We start from the raw sequence: 18,978 nt of genomic DNA, 5'->3' as shown, positions 1-18,978 counted from the left end.
AATGTAACTTTATTTTGCACAGGTCTACGCGTTTCTGGAGGTTCAGCTCCCTTGTTCAGGACCGATAGGCGCAAGAAACATCGAATCGATATAACCAAGCCATCTTAGATTACCAGACACTAATACAGGAGGCTGCTACCAAAGGGATCTTAAGGAAGAAAGAGAAAAAATTCCTAGAAGTGAATAGCCCTAATATGGCATTTTATTATCATTTACCTAAAATTCATAAGTGCCTACATAATCCTCCAGGGAGACCCATTATTTCTGGCATAGGCTCCCTGACTGAGAATCTAGCAGCTTACATCGACCAGATTATGAGGTTACATGTTACCAATCTCAAAAGTTATTTAAGAGATTCAACACACCTCATAAACATCATCAAGGATATTAAATGGAAGGAATCCTTCCTCTTTTTGACATTTGATATTGCTTCCTTGTACACTAATATTCCACATGTTTTGGGTTTGGAATGCGTTAAACAATTTCTTGAGGTTGATGACCGATTACCATTAGCACAAAAAAAACTTCATTCTAGATGGAATGAAGTTTATTTTGATGAACAATTTCTTTACCTTCCAGGACACACTGTACCACCAATGCTGTGGCACAGCGATGGGCTCGAAAGTAGCACCTACCTTCGCTAACTTGGTCATGGGTTTATTTGAACTACAATATATTTATTCTTCTAACCTTTTTAAGCATGTCATTGTATATAAAAGGTACATCGATGATTTATTCATCATCTGGGATAACTCAGAAAGCAACCTGCGGTCCTTTTTAGAACATATAAAAAACAATGATTGGGGATTTAAATTTTCCCCCACTGTAGAGAAAAATTCGATAGATTTCTTGGACTTAACGATTGCACATAATAATGGGGTAATTCAGACAAAAACCTTTTTTAAAAAAGTTGACAGCAATGGCTATATTGATTTTACTAGCAGCCACTATGATAAATGGTTGTTAAATGTTCCCAAGAATCAGTTCCAGAGAATACGAAAAAATTGCACTCTGGATAGAGATTTTAAGGAACAAGCTTCAGTCCTTAAAGAAAGGTTTTTAAACAAAAAATATCCTCTAACGTCATTAAGAAAGCTTATCGGGATAATAGTAGCCTAAAACAGACGGATTTAATCACCCAAAAAAATAATCTGGGTACTAATAGTAACAAAACTGATCAGAATACTTTTTCCTCTAATTTTTTGATGACATATAGCAGTGATGGTGAAGTAATCAAAGACAACATCCGCATACATTGAGAAAAGAAAAACATTCTGTAGACGACCAAAAAATGAAGCTGGACATTCAGCAACGAGCGGCGACCTCACAGCAGGGGCCAGGTCGTTGCTGGATGTCACACACAGCGACAGCGACGGGACGTCGCTGCAACGTCACAGAAAATGGTGACGTAGCAGCGACGTCGTTGTCGCTGTGTGTGACACCACCTTTAGACAGGCAATCAGTGCCCTGTCGTGACCAACACAGTAAATACAATGACCCATACAAACAAAACATGAATCAATGCAGAGTCACGGCAGTGTGCAGCCCAACGTACCTGAATGTGAAATGAGGGTACCAGGCCCCGACCTACAGGTTTCTTTGTTTAATCCTTCTTCCTGCTTGCTATGATGTTTTCATAATATTTAATAAAATTATTTATACACCTTTTGCAACTAAGTCATTGTACAGAATTTTTTTCTTTTCTCATTTAATCTCTGTATATGGCTCTCTCCATATTGTAAATATGACACGGCTCTGTCCATGTCTTTTGGTATTGTTTACTTATCCGCATATATTGGACTATTCTTCAGAATGACCCTTTCCTAAAGGAAGTCCTACTTGTAACTCCTGGGATCACCTACCGTAGGGCCTCTAGTCTGAAAAATCAATTAGCCCCTAGCAGGCTTAAGGAAAAAACGTCTACCATTACCACCCATGGGATCTTATAAATGTTGTGCAAAAAATTGCCTATGCTGTAAGTCAATACAACATAAAAGGGTCAGTTTTGGTTCTGAACCTGGGGGGGTTGAATTCCTCATTAATGGTCATCTTACTTGTCAGTTGGATTTTGTTATTTATTTAATAGAATGTGACTGTGACAAACGCTATATTGGCAGGACGATACAGGCACTTCATAATATAATAAACTCACACAGACACAATATAAAAATCGGGTTTATGCTACATGGTCTGTCCAGACATATAACTTTGTGTCATGATAAAAAATCCAAACTGAGAGTCACGCCCATTGAGCAAATACCCCTCTATACCCCTAATCGTATTGAGGTGCTTAACAGGAAAGAAACCTATTGGATTTATAAATTTGATACTCTAAAACCTCGGGGTCTCAACAAGACAGAAGCTAAGATTTTTTTGAATTGCACTCCTTAGCACTCACTTTTTCTACCATCCTTTTTAAGAGCCATAAAAATGATGAAAACTCACCAAGAAGGCCTGTAATTTTGGGCATGGACTCCCTGACTAATCACTTGTTCCAATTCATCAACCTACGTTTACAACCATTATTCCTAAAGCTTACTTCTTATTTGAAATATTCCTCTTCACTTATAAGGAATCTGAGGTGGGAAAAATAGTTTTCTTTTTATTATCATGCATGACACATGAACTTCATCATGGTATTGACGTGATAATGTCTTCATTACACAATAATAGGCTATTGCCAGCAGCACAAATGAAAGGGTTGTCCCCTAGTCAGCCACCATCCCTATGTTTACCCCTTGTAACATAATACCTTTTATCTATAACCACTTGTGGTGTCAGAACTGGCTCTACCAGGGCTTGTGTGACATAACAATGTTACGACAATTCGGCGACCAATCAGTAGCTGCTTCACTGTCCCCTCCTACAGATAAAGTGAAAGTTGTGACTGCTCCCTCACTACCTCCGAATGTCATTATTTGTCTGAAGGAGGGAGGAACGAAGCCAGTACTGATAGGTCACACGGATTGGTTGGCATAATGCCACACATACCTTGAGACAGCCAATGCCGACACTGTTGGAAGTGGCATCAGCATGAGAGGCTACTATGTGTTGCTATTATATTGGGTGAAACCTAGTGATGAAGAATTATGGGTTGTCCAAGTGGTGGTTTGCACCTTTCGGTTCTTGATAGTCTGTCCTTGAGATTAACCCATAATGTTTTCACATATGAATAGGAGATATACCATCAGAGGAGGGGAACGCAGGTTGCACCCAGTTATGCTAATTAGTTTATGGGTTGATATGAGTCCCTCTTTAATGAAGCTAATTCTATCTAGACAAACCATAACTTTTAGAAGAGTAAAACACATGAAAAATCTTGTAGAACCTATTTGGGTCAAGGAATTGGAATTTAAGTAATACAAGGCAGCTCAGTTTCTGTTTGACATTAACAGGATCTTTTAAATGTGGGAAAACTAGCCTATGTATGATGTGGAAATATAGTCCACAATCAAAATACATTTAAATTAAATATAACAAACAAGAATGTTTTAAGATAAGATCTTTACTTCTGTTCTGCATTTGATAGAATGTGAGCGCAGTTTACAGTACATTGGCAGAACTACTCAAAGTCCCAGGAAAAGATTGAGCAATTTTGAAATCCTAGTCTGTACTTCCACTTATTACGTATTCACAATAAATCTAACGAGAGCCTTTGCCTGTGTATATTGGACAGTAATGCTACTAATAGATTTACTCAATATGCAGCAATCCTACTGGATTTTTAAATTACTGGTCCTTTTCCTGAAGGTCTAAATAAAGTCATAGACATTCTTTAATATAGCTAGATCGATCTATACTACAGTATTTGTCAGGGGTCTTAATCTTGGCCAGGTAATTGGGCCGCAGATAAAAAATATTTTAATTTTACAGTTCACTTTCTTGTCTAGGTAACGTTTTCAGTTATACACTTTTTCCCTTTTTGATCACTTTTTGTTTTTTCCCCTATCTGTTAACTTTTTATGGTGGTCATCGGATGTGGCGATATTAATGTCTACAGTTTTTACATAAAAAAGCATTTTTAGTGGCAAAACATTTCTCCATTTTTTTTTCATACTATAGTTTATCTTTTTTTTTAATTTTTACATCCCCCCCCTTTTTTGTCCCTTAATTGACCTCATATACTAATATTAACTTCCTATATAGAAATTCTGGTCCCCATCCTGTAATAATGCATTTCCTCTTGTAATAATATCTGTCATCCTGTAATAATCTCCCGCATCCTGTTATAATGTTCCCCATCTTGTAATCTGTTCCCCATTCCTGTAAAAATCCTCTTTCCTGTAATAATGTCCCTCCTCTTCTAATAAGGTCCTCTTTCTTGTAAAAATGTCCCATTTCTTGCAATAATGTCCTAGATCTTGTAATATTGTCTGTCTTCATGGCCCCCATCCTGGTTCCATATCTTGTAGTAATGTCCCTCAACTTGCTTCTCTTCACATATTAGAAAACAAAAAACTAATTTTTTTACTTGTCATCACTGCCACAGTGAACAGCATCCTCTTCATCCTCCATAAAGGGGGTGGCAAATGGCAGTGATGTCAGCCGGCTAATGACAGGCATGCCGACATTTTCAGCTAGCCTTTCATAGGCTAGTGGCTGGTATAGGTATGGTAGTGCAGGGAGCTGGGTGTACATTTTAATTGAATGTTCGTCTGAGGATGCACATTCAGTTGAAAAAAACATGCTGGCATCAGCAGGCCCACTTCCTCTCTAGACCAGGTCATGATCATCTCAGGAGCTCCGATGCTCGCAGAATTAAACTCAGGGGCTGCATAAAGCCCATATGGCTTGAAACCTTTAGTATGGATACCTATGCTCAGATGTCAACATTATAATAAATGTATTTTAAATAATAGAGTAACTAATAAATAAATCTTTATTTTTACCGTATATAGTGCTACCATATTCCACAGCGCTTTACATACATCAGTAACATTGTCCTCAATGGGGCTCACAATCTACATTCCCTAACTATGTCTGTGGATGGAAACTGGAGGAAACCCACACAAACATGGAGAGATCATACAAATTCCTTGCAGATGTTGTCCTTGGTGGGATTGGAACCCAGGACCCCAGCGCTGCCAGACTGCAATGCTAACCACTGAGCCACCGTACCATATTTAAAATAACATAATTTAATTTAAATGGTGCGTTTTAGATGAGTTTTCACCACTAGGCACTGTTATCATTATTCGACCTCAGTGTATATTAGGACTTAAGGGCGCTTTACACGCTGCGACATCGCTAACTATTTATCGTCGGGATCACGGTGTTTGGGATGCACATGCGGCGTCGTTAGCGACATCGCAGCGTGTGACACGTACGAGCGACCTACAACGATCGCAAAAGTGGTAAAAATCGTTGGTGTTGGAGAGGTCGTCCGAACACCAAATATCGTTGTCTGGTGAGTAGTGATATTGTTCCTCGTTCCTGCAGCATCACACATCGTTAAGTGTGAAAACCGCAGGAGCGACGAACATCTCCTTACCTCCGTCCACCGGAAAAGAAGGAAGGAAGAAGGTGGGCGGCATGTTCCAGCCGCTCATCTCCGCCCCTCCTCTGCTATTGGACGGCTGCCGTGTGACGTCGCTGTGACGATGTACGAACCGCCCCCTTAGAAAGGAGGCGGTTCACAGGCAACAGCGACGTCACAGGGAAGGTAAGTAGTGTGATGGGTGTTAGCGATGTTGTTTGCCACGGGCAGCGATTTGCCCGTGATGCACAAACGATGGGGGCGGGTACGCGCGCTAGGGATATCGGTACCGATATCGCAACTTGTAAAGTACCCTTTAGGAGAATGTGTGATAAGATTGTCTGTTCGTAGTAGTAGGTACTGATGTCTTGCGCATGACCACCAATGGACCACCTATTGAAACGGGAGTAGGAAAACATTCTCAGCACAGCTCAGTCTGGCATCTGTATAGGTTCAAATATGTTCTTCAATTATTTAAATGTTTAGTGCTAATATATTGTTTTAATTGTTTTTATGATGATCAGCACTTTTGCCCTGTAATTTCCGGGGAAAAGAGTATATAACACGTGGCAAGGGTGCTGCAGCTGGATTACTGGAGAATATGCAAGAAAGATGTCCTTGAAAAGTAAACGTAGCCAATCAAGAACTTTGGGACTAGCAAAGGAAGATTTTGTAAGATGTGCAGGTCAAAATGTGTTTCCTGGGGAGTACCCAGAGAAAGATAGGACCTGGCTGTATGGCAGTGACGTGTGGGGATGGCACACTACCCTAGCAGTATCAAAAAGCTACAGAACTCTGTGATTGCTTCCAGGAGATGGCTGCCAGACGCAGAAAGAGCCTGCAACAGGACAGCAGGAATCAATCACCAGGGCCTTACCCATGAGGAGAGCACATTCAAGCTGGAACAATAGGACAGCACTCCATATCTACAAGGCTCGAAAGTCCCAGGTTCCACAGTTTGTGATTGCAATTAATCAGCGTCTAGTGATTGACAATGTGGATCCATTGCCCCTGTTTAGAGCCCATTCATTTAGAGAGACTTTGAAGATACATTTCCTACTTTCCATATTGCATATGTTTACTACAATTTTACCTAAACTTGTTAACAGTACATCTGCATTAAAAACAAACCCAGACTCAGTGTCATTGTTTCTGAGCCACCTGTATCTTTCAAGTATTGTAGCATGTATTGTTTGGACATTTTTTATTTGAGGTTGAAAAGCACTGCTCAGTGTAATCGTTTGAAATTAAGTATACTTTTTTTTCTACCTAATAGATGCACAAGCTTGGCACTCAAGATCAATGGAAATCGTGGTTGCTATTGTGATGAACTTGTAGGACCAGCACAAGCACCGATGTTTCGGTCAAAAGACCTTCATCAGTCAGCGTGCAGAGGGTCCTCAGAATGTATAGTAACTTGGCAAACAGCGTAGCCGGGTATGGCGCGGTGTCCACCGCTGTTTATGTGCCAGACCGCGTCATACCTAGCTACGCCACTCGCCACATTACTATACGTTCTGAGGACCCTCAGCATGCACATTGATCTTGAGTGCCAAGTTTCTACATCTACTTGAGATGGTTTTGGACCCTACTAGTGCACCACCCTAGAAGTGTCATGTGTATTAACTCACTTTAATGCCAGCTTTGGTTATGCATTCAATACATAGTTACATAGTTACATAGTTACTTAGGTTGAAAAAAGACCTAGGTCCATCTAGTTCAACCTTCCTCCACCAGTTCTACATTTAGTCACTAAGTCATTTATAACCAACAATGTTTTGTGTACTGAGGAAATCATCCAGCCCTTTTTTAAAAGCTGTTATAGTATCTGCCATTACAACCTCTTGTGGTAGTGTATTCCACAGTCTGACCGCTCTAACTGTAAAGAACCCTTTCCTATTTAGCTGTCGGAATCGCTTTTCTTCCACTCGCAGTGAGTGCCCCCTGGTCCTTAGTATTGTTTTTGGAAGAAATAAGCCATGTGCCAGTCCTTTATATTGACCACACATGTATTTATACATATAAATGAGATCTCCTCTGAGACGTCTTTTTTCTAAGCTAAACATATCTAACTTTTTCAACCTGTCATCATATGGGAGGCCTTCCATTCCTTGTAGTAGTCTAGTTGCCCGCCTTTGAACTGACTCTAACTTCTGAATGTCCTTTTTAAAATGTGGAGCCCAAAACTGGATCCCGTATTCCAGATGTGGTCTTACAAGTGATTTATAGAGGGGTAACAATACGTTGGGATCACGGGATCTAATCTCTCTTTTTATACACCCTAAAATCTTGTTTGCTTTAGCAGCTGCTGCTTGACATTGAGTGCTGCTGCTCAGCTTATTTGTAATGAGAATACCCAAGTCCTTCTCCTGTTCTGTAGTCCCGAGTTTACTTCCATTTAATGTATACGCAGCTATAGGATTACTCTGTCCTAGGTGCATTACTTTACATTTATCAACATTAAATCTCATTTGCCAAGTATCTGCCCATTCTGACATCTTATCCAGATCTTTTTGTAATATTGTACTATCCAGGTCAATTTTTAATATCCTACATAGTTTGGTGTCATCGGCAAAGACTGACACTGTACTATCAATCCCATCCACAAGGTCATTAATAAAGAGAGTAAAAAGAATCGGTCCAAGCACAGATCCCTGCGGCACCCCACTGCTGACTATAGCCCATTTAGAGAATGTACCATTTATGACTACTCTTTGTTTCCTATCTCTTAGCCAATTCCTTACCCAGTTGCATATTGTGTCCCCTAGTCCTTGCTTCTGGAGCTTTAGTATAAGGCTATTATGTGGTACAGTATCAAATGCCTTTGCAAAGTCCAAATAAATCACATCAGCTGCATTACCGATATCCAGGTTTGAACTTACCCCCTCATAAAACCCCAACAGGTTGGTTAGACACGACTTATCTTTCATTAATCCATGCTGTTTGTCAGTTATCATATTATTTTCTGCAATATATTTTTGCATGTCATCCCTTAAAATGCCCTCAAAAACTTTGCATACTACTGATGTCAGGCTTACTGGACGGTAGTTGCCTGGATCTACCCTCTTACCTTTCTTAAATATCGGTACCACATCAGCAATCCTCCAATCCTGAGGCACCAACCCCGTTACGAGTGAGTCTAAAAAGATGAGATACAGCGTTCTGTCGATTACGGAGCTCAATTCCCTCAATATTCGTGGATGAATGCCATCTGGCCCTGGGGATTTGTCAATGTTTAATTTACTCAGACGTAGGCGTACTTCATCTTGTGTTAAATTAATTATATCGGGTGGTGGACTTTGATTTTTCACTTGTTGAATGATCTCTGGTACAGTCAGTTCCTTGGTGAATACAGATGAGAAATGCCTATTTAATATCTCAGTCTTTTGTTTGTCCTCTATAACTAACTTGTTATTATATTTTAAGGGTCCGATACTATCCTTTGTTTTCCTTTTGGCATTAATGTATTTATAAAAGATTTTGGGATTTATTTTAATGTCATTGACATTACATACATTTCTAGAATTTAATTAGTTATCCCAGTGCTGGTTTATTTATTTAGATTTTTTTACATTGTGGAGCTGTTAACCATGCACTGGACTGGTGAGCTTTCTTTTTCATCACCATTGTGTATTATGCAATGTTAGAAAAACAAGGATTTGTACACACCTCAGCGTTTCCCCAGTGCCCCACCATTAAGGTGTGGATTACCATTTGTGATCTGCCTGGATCCACATATTTTGTTCATTTCTTCCTCCTTTGTGGATGCTCCATTATCTGGGAAGAGGCAGCGCTATACGCAATGGTTCATTTTGTGTTGTGCCCACATTTCAATACTTGAAGATTCATTGTGTGTCTTGAGTCAATTATTCTTAAAGTAGTACACCGCAAAGTGCTATTCCTCGTTTTTGTTTTTTAGTCCATCACTGCCAGACTCCAATGGTGACCACTCAGGCACAATATCCTCAGTGTGCTCTCGAACCCTGAACGGGTACGGAAATTGGATTAGGGATTATTTTTTTCTACAGGTGCTGAATACTTTACTTGTCTCACGCCTTTAATTTTGTACTGCACTTGTGGTTTTATGTGTTTCTGTGTGCTTAGAAAATGCCAACACTTAGTAATCTTCCAAAATGAAAAATTAGTACAGTTATTCATTTCTGGTTCTTTACAGTCAACAGAATCGATTTCCAGTTTTTTTCGTTTTCGTAAAAAAGCTTAATTTTCCTTATAAGTTCTGCCTTAGAAGACTTTCTGACATCATATCATGTTAATGGACATATACTTATTTGCAGAAATATTGATTCTAACAAAACAAATCCAACTGTGTAATGTTTCTTCTAACAGGGCCAACAGTAATTACTCCTAATGGAAGCCATTAACTACATCTAATGATTTTCGCTCCAACAGAACACATTTTCCAGAAGCAAAGCATATTGCAGGCTAAATAAAACTGTTCATTGAAATTTTCCTGAGCTGGTTAGACGGTTGTGGAATTCATTGTGGTTCTGGTTTATCTCCCGTAGTATAGCTGGATTGGTAGAGAGACTCAGAAGGAGACATGACTTTGTGCCCAGTTTTCTATTGGTAAAGTTTTCACACACTTTCCACAGATTGTGGTCTATTTTAGATGATTACAGATTATGTGCACATATTACATGTTCCCAATATCTGCTGACCAGAGAAACTTGAGCTGTACAATTCGTGGACATGACATGTGAAGGTCACTGTTTCTTGTGGGCATCATCCTGGCCAGAAGTTTTATTCTATTGTTTTTCCAGGGGCTTGGAACAATCTACTGACATCAGGGCATTGAAAATTCCTTTAAAAAGCTTCTTCTTCTTCTAGTGCTCAAATGTTTAGAGAGTAATAAGGAACATCAGCTAGGAGGAAATAGCCCTCCCAGAGTGATGTTTCTGTTGGGTCATTGTATAGGATGAGAAGAACCATGGGAATATGTTAAAATGTTAGGTATTTCTTTTATTGGCGTAGTCCCAAAATGTTTATTTGTGTATTTGTAGCTAAGTTATATGTCATGTAGTTCTTTCTGCTGGAAAAGTGATTGTAAATAACGTAAAAGAAATTCAGCTGCACCATCTAGTGGAATATTTGCGTTTGCCACATTTGTATGCGAAGGTCACAGAAGAGATGCTTGAAGACACAGTATTAAATTATTTTTTGTTAGATGCGCATAAAAGTTGTTTCTAGCATGTTTAATCACTCTTACTGAGTTCTTATAAACATTGCAATAAGTACCTTATATATGTTGTTATAAATGGTTATTCTTCCAATATTGGCCATGGATATTCCACAAGAATAAAGCAGCTAAAGTAGTGTGATGGCTTTAGACAAATATATATGAAGCTATTACACTTGGGTTGGTAGAAAAGCAGCCAGCCTGTGCGTTGCAATCCGAGACCAGACCAATCATCTTGGATGTCTGAAAGAGCCGTAACTCTGAAACACTGCTGTTGGAGATAATGTGACTCGGATGAAAAGTCCAAAATGCAAGTCCCTGGTGCCTTTTCCCGACCCCGTTTACCTTGACTGACAAATCAAACAAATAGGTAAGCACCTGTCGGACTAGGAAAGCAAGTTGGGAAGAAGCCACCAGAGAGCTGTATTTTAGACTATCATTTCATTTCTATGGTCCATGGCTGACTAAAAGTGTTTTCTATGAAATATTGAGAGTTTCAGAATAAAATATACCTGGCTGCAATAATGAAACCTGTCTCAGATACACGCAGTCTGTGGTTTGAGTGGCATCAACCAGATATCAGGTTCCCTTGATAGCACATCATCAGGTTGCATCATAAGATGAACAATAAGGTGCTGATACAAGATCAAAGTTATGATGTAGAAATATTTTCCTGTAAGAGTGATATTTTCTAATTACTGATATAGTTCATACTACTCCACATCTAATGCTTTTATACTTTTCTTCCAGTGTGGAGACGATTAACGATGGCCTATTTCATAGTGTTGAACTTGTGATGCTAAATCAAAGTCTAAGCCTTGTTGTTGATAACGGATCTCCTAAAAGCCTTGGCAAACTCCAGAAGCAGCCATCACTGAACCTTAACACCCCCCTTTACCTTGGAGGTAGGTTATTTTGAATGATTGTTATGTCCCTTATAGATATGCCATGTGGAAGTATACCTATGAGTAGTGATGGGCAAACCGCCCTATGTTCGGGATCGGTAGCCTTGCTCAAACGTTTTGTAAAGATCGAGTTCGGGTTCTGAAATAACGCGAGCTTGGTCCGAACACTGAACTCGGGATTTACAGTTATGGGATGGGGCGAGGGGGCAGTAAATAAACAATATAGTTAATAATAAACATTGTCATTATACTTACAGGTCCCACTTCTGCTTCCACGTCCGATCATTGCTGTGCCGCCCGGTAACCAGCACTGACTAAAGGGCCTTCCGTAACATCATAACCATGTGACCAGTCTGTAAGCCAATGTCTGTACAACATTCACACGAGACTGGTCACATGGCTATGACGTCATGGAAGGTTCTTTAGTCACTGCTGGTTACCGGGCGGCACAGCAACGATCGGACGCGGAAGCAGAAGCGTCTGGGAGACAAAGTCTGCAGGACGCGTCACGGGACCTATAAGTATGATCATAATTTTTTAATAATATGCTTATTTTTTTTTACAGCCCATGGACCCGAACTGTAACACGAGCTTCCCAGGAAAGCTCATGTTCAGGATCATGTGCGTGAAAACTATGTGTTCGGTACGAACCCCGAACTTTACACTTCAGGTTCGCCCATCACTACCTATGAGTGGTTATAATATTAGAAATTTTTCATCATCAGCCCATGCAGTCTTTTAAAAGTGACCAAAACACTGCATTGTACACAGAAGTAGCAATGTCCATCTGAACAGATTTAATTAATGTATTCTTTTGTATTGTGTTTTTGGTACAACAAACAGAAATAAAATCACACGGAAATTCTGAAACAACATACATGTTTATGTTATGTGAGGGAGCAGTGGCTTGACAAAAAGATAACATCTTATGCACATCAATATAACACCATCTTCCTAGCAAACAGACGCTTAGCTTATCAGTCATGAGATTTGGGGCAAACATTTGGCTAAAGGTGGTGTCACACACAGCGACGACGACAACGACATCGCTGCTAAGTCGCCATTTTCTGTGACGTAGCAACGACCTCAACAGCGACGTCGCTGTGTATGACACATAACAACGATCAGACCCCTGCTGCGAAATCTCTGCTCACTCCTGAATGTTCCAGGTCATTTTTTGATTGCTGCTATCCCGCTGCGCCTTGATGATAAGCTCAGCATCCTTGTGTTTGACACCGCAGCAGCGACGGTCGCGACGACCCTGAAGGCAGTGACGTAGGACTGAAGGCAGGACAAGGGAGTGTTTTTGCGGTGTATTTCGCAACGCCCCTACGACTCCCATTGGTGGTTACAACAGCGTTCCGATTGGGTACCTTGCCGAAGGCGTTAGTGATTTCATTCTTTAAGTTCCATTCTTTGTTCCACGTAGTAGATTCTCTGTCTGGTGTCGCTAGTGTGTTGTTCTTTGTGGATCTGAATGAAATGAAATAGAATGAATGAAAGCACTACTGCGTCTTCCTTTGTTTGGCGCCGCTGTAGTGATCACCAATCGGAATAGAGGGGCGTGAAAAAAGGCAACACAAAGGCACTGTAGCGATCACCAATCAAAAAAGAGGGGTGTGAAAAGAGGCCACGCAAAACATGTCTAGGGGTAAACACCACGCCTCTATCAAGGTCTGAGTCGTCGCACAGCGTCATGTGTGACACCGCACAACGACCGTCGAGGTCGCTATGATCGCTGCTCCATCGCTTCTTAAAATTACATGTTTGACAGCTTACTAGCGATCATCGATGGTCACTGTTACGTCACAGGAAATGGGGACGTAACAGCGACGTCGTTGTCGTTGTGTGTGAACCCAGCTTTAGGCTTCCTACCTGTCTTCACTACCACAATAAAACCGATATCTTACCCTGCATACATTTGTGAACGCACAAAGAAGGGCTCATACACCCAATTTCAAGCTTTAGTAAACTGTACTATCCTGTAGTTCTGTATCCAGTTTCTTTTCTATCAGATATCATATATTGAGTTATTAATAAAAATTGTGGCCACACCATTGCATATTGTTCAATATAATGTAATGGGGGTAATTTAAAGCAAATTATACTATATCACAAAAGTGAGAACACCCCTCACATTTTTGTAAATATTTTATTGTATCTTTTCTTGGGACAACACTGAAGATATGACACTTTGATACAATGTAATCAGTGTACAGCTTGTATGACAGTGTAAATTTGGTGTGCCCTCTAAATAACTCAACACGGCCATGAATGTCTAAACCACTGAAACAAAAGTGAGTACACCCCTAAGTGAAAATTACCAAATCGTGCCTAAAGTGTCAATATTTTGTATAGCCATCATTATTTTCAAGCCCTTTTTTAACTCTCTTGGGCCTCGAGTTCACTATAGCTTCACAGGAGCTGCTAGATTGCTCTTCTCCTCCATAAACAAATAGTGGAGCAGGTGGATGTTACAGATCTTGCGCTCCTCCACTTTCCATTTGCGTATGCCCCACAGATGCTTAATAGGGTTTTGCTCTGGAGACATGTTTGGTCAGTCCGCCACCTCTTACCCTCAGCTTCTTTAGCAAGACAGTGGTCATCTGGGAGGTGTGTTTGGGTTGTTATCATGTTGGAATACTGTCCTGTGACTCAGTTTCCAAAGGGAGGTGATCATGCTCATCTTGCCTATGTCATAGGACATGTTGGCATTCATGGTTCCCTCAATGAACTGTACCCCCCAAAGCCAACAGCACTCATGCAGCCCCAAACCATGATACTCCCACCTCCATGCTTGACTGTAAGCAAAACACACTTGTCTTTGTAATCCTCTCCTGCTTACCGCCACCAAATAAGTTTATCTTGGTCTCATTAGACCACAGGACATGGTTCCAGTAATCCATGTCCTTAGTCTGCTTGTCTTCAGCAAACTGTTTGTGGGTTTTCTTGTGCATCATCTTAAGGCTATGTGCGCATGTTGCGTTCTCTGCAGTGCGGAAAAGAACGCACCCTCTGGCAGACTGGACACTGCGTTTATAAAATAAAATGCATCCACAACGCATGCATTTTGGATGCTTTTTCCATGCGTTTTGGATGCATTTTTGACTGTGCGTTCCCCCGTTAATTCAGCTCTGCTACATGCCGGCTGACAGCCGACACAGACAGAGTCGCGCGATGAGAATGAACTCGGGTGAACTGCACCCGACTTCATTGTCATACCGCAGCTCTGTCTATGTGTGTCGTGTCGCGATTATCATCTTCACCGCACACATCCCGACATTACCGCCGACATCCCGACATCCCCGCACACATCCCGACATTACCGCCGACATCCCCGCACACAACCCGACATTCCCGCACACATCCTGACATTACCGCCGACATCCCCGCACACATCCTGACATTACCGCCGACATCCCCGCACACAATCCGACATTCCCGCACACATCCTGACATTGCCGCCGACATCCCCGCACACGTCCCAAAATTACCTCCCACATCCCGACATTACCGCCGACATCCCCACACACATCCCGACATCCCCGCACACATCCTGACATTCCCGCACACATCCCAACATTACTGCCGACATCCCCGCACACATCCCGACATCCCCGCACACATCCTGACATTACCGCCGACATCCCCGCACACAATCCGACATTCCTGCACACATCCTGACATTACCGCCGACATCCCCGCACACGTCCCAACACTACCGCCCACATCCCGACATTACCGCCGACATCCCCGCACACAACCCGACATTCCCGCACACATCCCGACATCTCCGCACACATCCCGACATTACCGCCGACATACTCGCACACATCCCGACATCTCCGCACACGTCCCGACATTACCGCCCACATCCCGACATTACCGCCGACATCCCCGCACACAACCCGACATTCCCGCACACATCCCGACATTACCGCCAACATCCCCGCACACATCCTGACATTACCGCTGACATCCCCGCACACAACCCGACATTCCCGCACACATCCTGACATTACCGCCGACATCCCCGCAAACATCCCGACACTACAGCCCTTATCATCACCGCACACACACCGGCATTACCTCACTTCAGTTGCTGCGTGGAGCTCACAGGGGCGGCTGTGTTCTACTGCCGCTCCTGTCAGCTTCATGTAGCAGAGCTGGATGCGTCGCGGGACCTCTGGATTACGCCGGACCTGGAGGGGTATTTGGGGATTTTAATAAAGTGGTGAAAGAGCGTGTTTTTTGTCTTTTATTCCAAATAAATGATTTTACTGACAGAGAAAGAGACCGACCGACTAACAGACAGAGGGAGATTCACCGACATCCACAGACAGAAATTGACCGACATCACAGAGACTGAAAAGACCTGCCTTTTGCTTGTCAAAAAAGCATGCGGAACGCAACAAAAATGCAGTCCAAGTGCATTTTGGTTGCGTTCTGACCCACATCATTGATTTCAATGGGTGGAGAACGCAGCTACAACACACAAAAGAAGTGACATGCTGCTTTTTTTTCCGCAGCGATTTTGGGCATCCAAAACGCTGCGTTTACAAATGCAGCTTGTGCATTGATTTTTCGGCTTTCTCATAGACTTTGCTGGGGAAGCTGAACGCATGCAGTTACGCTGCAGTTCAAAATGCAGCGTTTCCGCGGGAAAAATGCAACGTGCGCACATAGCCTAAGGGTGCTTTACACGCTGCTACAACATCGCTAACGATATATCGTCGGGGTCACGGTGTTTGTGACGCATATCCGGCGTCGTTAGCGACATCGCAGCATGTGACACCTAGGAACGACGATCAACGATCGCAAAAACGTCAAAAATCATTGATCGTTGACACGTCGCTCCTTTAAGAAGTATCGGTGATTGTGCATGCCGCTGGTTGTTCATCGTTCCTGCGGCATCACACATCGCTATGTGTGACACCGCAGGAACGACGAACAGCTCCTTACTTGCATGTTCCGGCTGCTCATCTCCGCCCCTCCTCTTCTATTGGGCGGCCGTTTTGTGACGTCAAACGCACCTCCCCCTTGAAGGAGGGATTGTTCGGCGTCCACAGCGACATCGTAGAACAGGTATGTGCGTGTGACACTGCCGTAGCGATAATGTTCGCTACGGCAGCGATCACCACATATCGCACCAACGACAGGGGTGGGTGCTATCGCTCACGACATCGCTAGCGATGTCGCAGCGTGTAAAGCACCCTTTAGAAGAGATTTCCTTCTGAGATTACAGCCATTCAGACCAATTTGATGCAGTGTGTGCCGTATTTTCTGAGCATTGACTGGCTGACCCCCTCATCCCTTTAACCTCTGCAACAATACTGGCAGCACTCATACATCTGTTTTGAAAAGACAAGCTCTGAATATGACACTGAGCATGTGCACTCAACTTCTTTTGTTGAACATGGCTAGGCCTGTTCTGAGTGGGACTTGCCTTGTTAAGCCGCTGTATGGTGTTGTACAATGTGCTACAGCTCAGATTCAGGGTGGTGGCAATCTTCTTATAGCCTAGGCCATCTTATAATATAGACCATGTTTTTGTAAGTCCCTCAAAGGATATTTTGCCATGAGGTGCCATGTTGAACTTCCATTAATGAGTATGAGAGAGTGTGTGACCGATAACCCTAAATTTAACACACCTGCTCCCAATTCACACCTGAGATCTTGTAACACTAATGAGTCACATGACATTGTGGAGGTAAAATAGCTAATTGGGTACAATTTGGCCATTTTATCTTAGGAGTGTACCTACTTTTATTGGCAGCAGTTTAGACATTCATGTCTGTGTGTTGAGTTATTTAGAGGGCACCAAATGTATTCTATTATATATTGTAAGTTGTACACTGATTACTTTATATTGTATCAAAGTGTCATATCTTCAGTGTTCTCCCACAAAAAGATATGACAATATGTTTACAAAAATGGGTGGGGTGTGATCACTATCGCCAGTTGTAAAGCTGGGTTTACACACTGAGACTTTCTAGCGATCCAACCTGCGATCTCAACCTAGCCGGGATCGCTACAAAGTCTCTGGTGAGCTGTCAAACAGGCAGACCTGGCCAACGACCTAACAGCGATCCGGACCTGCAGAGCGACTAGCTGGTCGTTGGGGACAGCAGGTGAACTTCACCCGACTTCATTTAATGCCGCGCGGCTCTGTGTGCCGTGTAAATAAATAAATAATTAAAAAATCCGGCGTGCGGTCCCCCCCTATTTTAATACCAGCCAGATAAAGCCATACGGCTGCAGGCTGGTATTCTCAGGATGGGGAGCCCCACGTTATGGGGAGCCCCCCAGCCTAACAATATCAGCCAGCAGACGCCCAGAATTGCCGCATTCATTAGATGCGACAGATCTGGGACTGTACCCGGCTCTTCCCGATTTGCCCTGGTGCGTTGGCAAATCGGGGTAATAAGGAGTTATTGGCAGCCCATAGCTGCCAATAAGTCCAAGATTAATCATGTCAGGCGTCTCCCCGAGATACCTTCCATGATTAATCTGTAAATTACAGTTAAAAAACACACACCCGAAAAATCCTTTATTAGAAATAAAAAACACAAACACATTCCCTCATTACCAATTTATTACCCACAACAAAGCCCTCCTTGTCCGGCGTAATCCATGGTCCTCCAACGTCGCATCCAGCTCTGCTGCATGCAGGTGACAGGAGCAGCAGAAGACACAGCCACTCCTGTCACCTGCACGCAGCTAATGAAGAGAGCCGTGTGATCGGCTGAGCTGTCACTGAGGTTACCTGGATCCAGCGGTGGATGCAGCGGTGGCCGCGGGTAACCTCAGTGACAGTTCAGCTGATCGCGTTACTCACCTCATTTACTGGTGATTTCCCCCCCTCTCTCATACTCACCGATCCCCGATCACCAGCGCTGCACGGCGTTCACACTGCTCCGGCGGCTTTTCCTTTTTTGAAAAAGCCGGCCGCTCATTAAACAATCTCGTATTCCCTGCTTTCCCCGCCCACCGGCAAATGCGATTGGTTGCAGTGAGACACGCCCACACGCTGAGTGACAGCTGTGTCACTGCACCCAATCACAGCAGCCGGTGGGCGTGTCTATACTGTGCAGTAAAATAAATAAATAAATAATTAAAAAATCCGGCGTGCGGTTCCCCCTATTTTAATACCAGCCAGATAAAGCCATACGGCTGAAGGCTGGTATTCTCAGGATGGGGAGCCCCACGTTATGGGGAGCCCCTCAGCCTAACAATATCAGTCAGCTGCCGCCCAGAATTGCCGCATACATTAGATGCGACAGTTCTGGGACTGTACCCGGCTCTTCCCGATTTGCCCTGGTGCGTTGGCAAATCGGGGTAATAAGGAGTTATTGGCAGCCAATAGCTGCCAATAAGTCCTAGATTAATCATGTCAGGCG

At 42.7% G+C, this 18,978-nt stretch overlaps 1 protein-coding gene across 3 annotated transcripts in view; it reads left to right on the top strand.

Moving 5' to 3' along the window:
• SLIT3 (slit guidance ligand 3) overlaps positions 1–18,978 on the top strand; it is an 878,603-nt gene that overhangs the window by 851,431 nt on the left and 8,194 nt on the right. For all 3 annotated transcript variants that reach the window (XM_075344498.1, XM_075344497.1, XM_075344499.1), the window contains one exon: positions 11,424–11,578. In XM_075344498.1, the coding sequence (XP_075200613.1) occupies positions 11,424–11,578 (155 nt within the window). The remainder of the gene's footprint in view (positions 1–11,423; positions 11,579–18,978) is intronic.

The sequence above is a fragment of the Anomaloglossus baeobatrachus genome, chromosome 4 (genome assembly GCF_048569485.1).
Source record: "Anomaloglossus baeobatrachus isolate aAnoBae1 chromosome 4, aAnoBae1.hap1, whole genome shotgun sequence".
In the NCBI taxonomy this organism is placed as follows: domain Eukaryota; kingdom Metazoa; phylum Chordata; class Amphibia; order Anura; family Aromobatidae; genus Anomaloglossus; species Anomaloglossus baeobatrachus.
The sequence above is the reverse complement of the archived record's forward strand: the minus strand, read 5'-3'. Positions and strand labels throughout refer to the sequence as shown.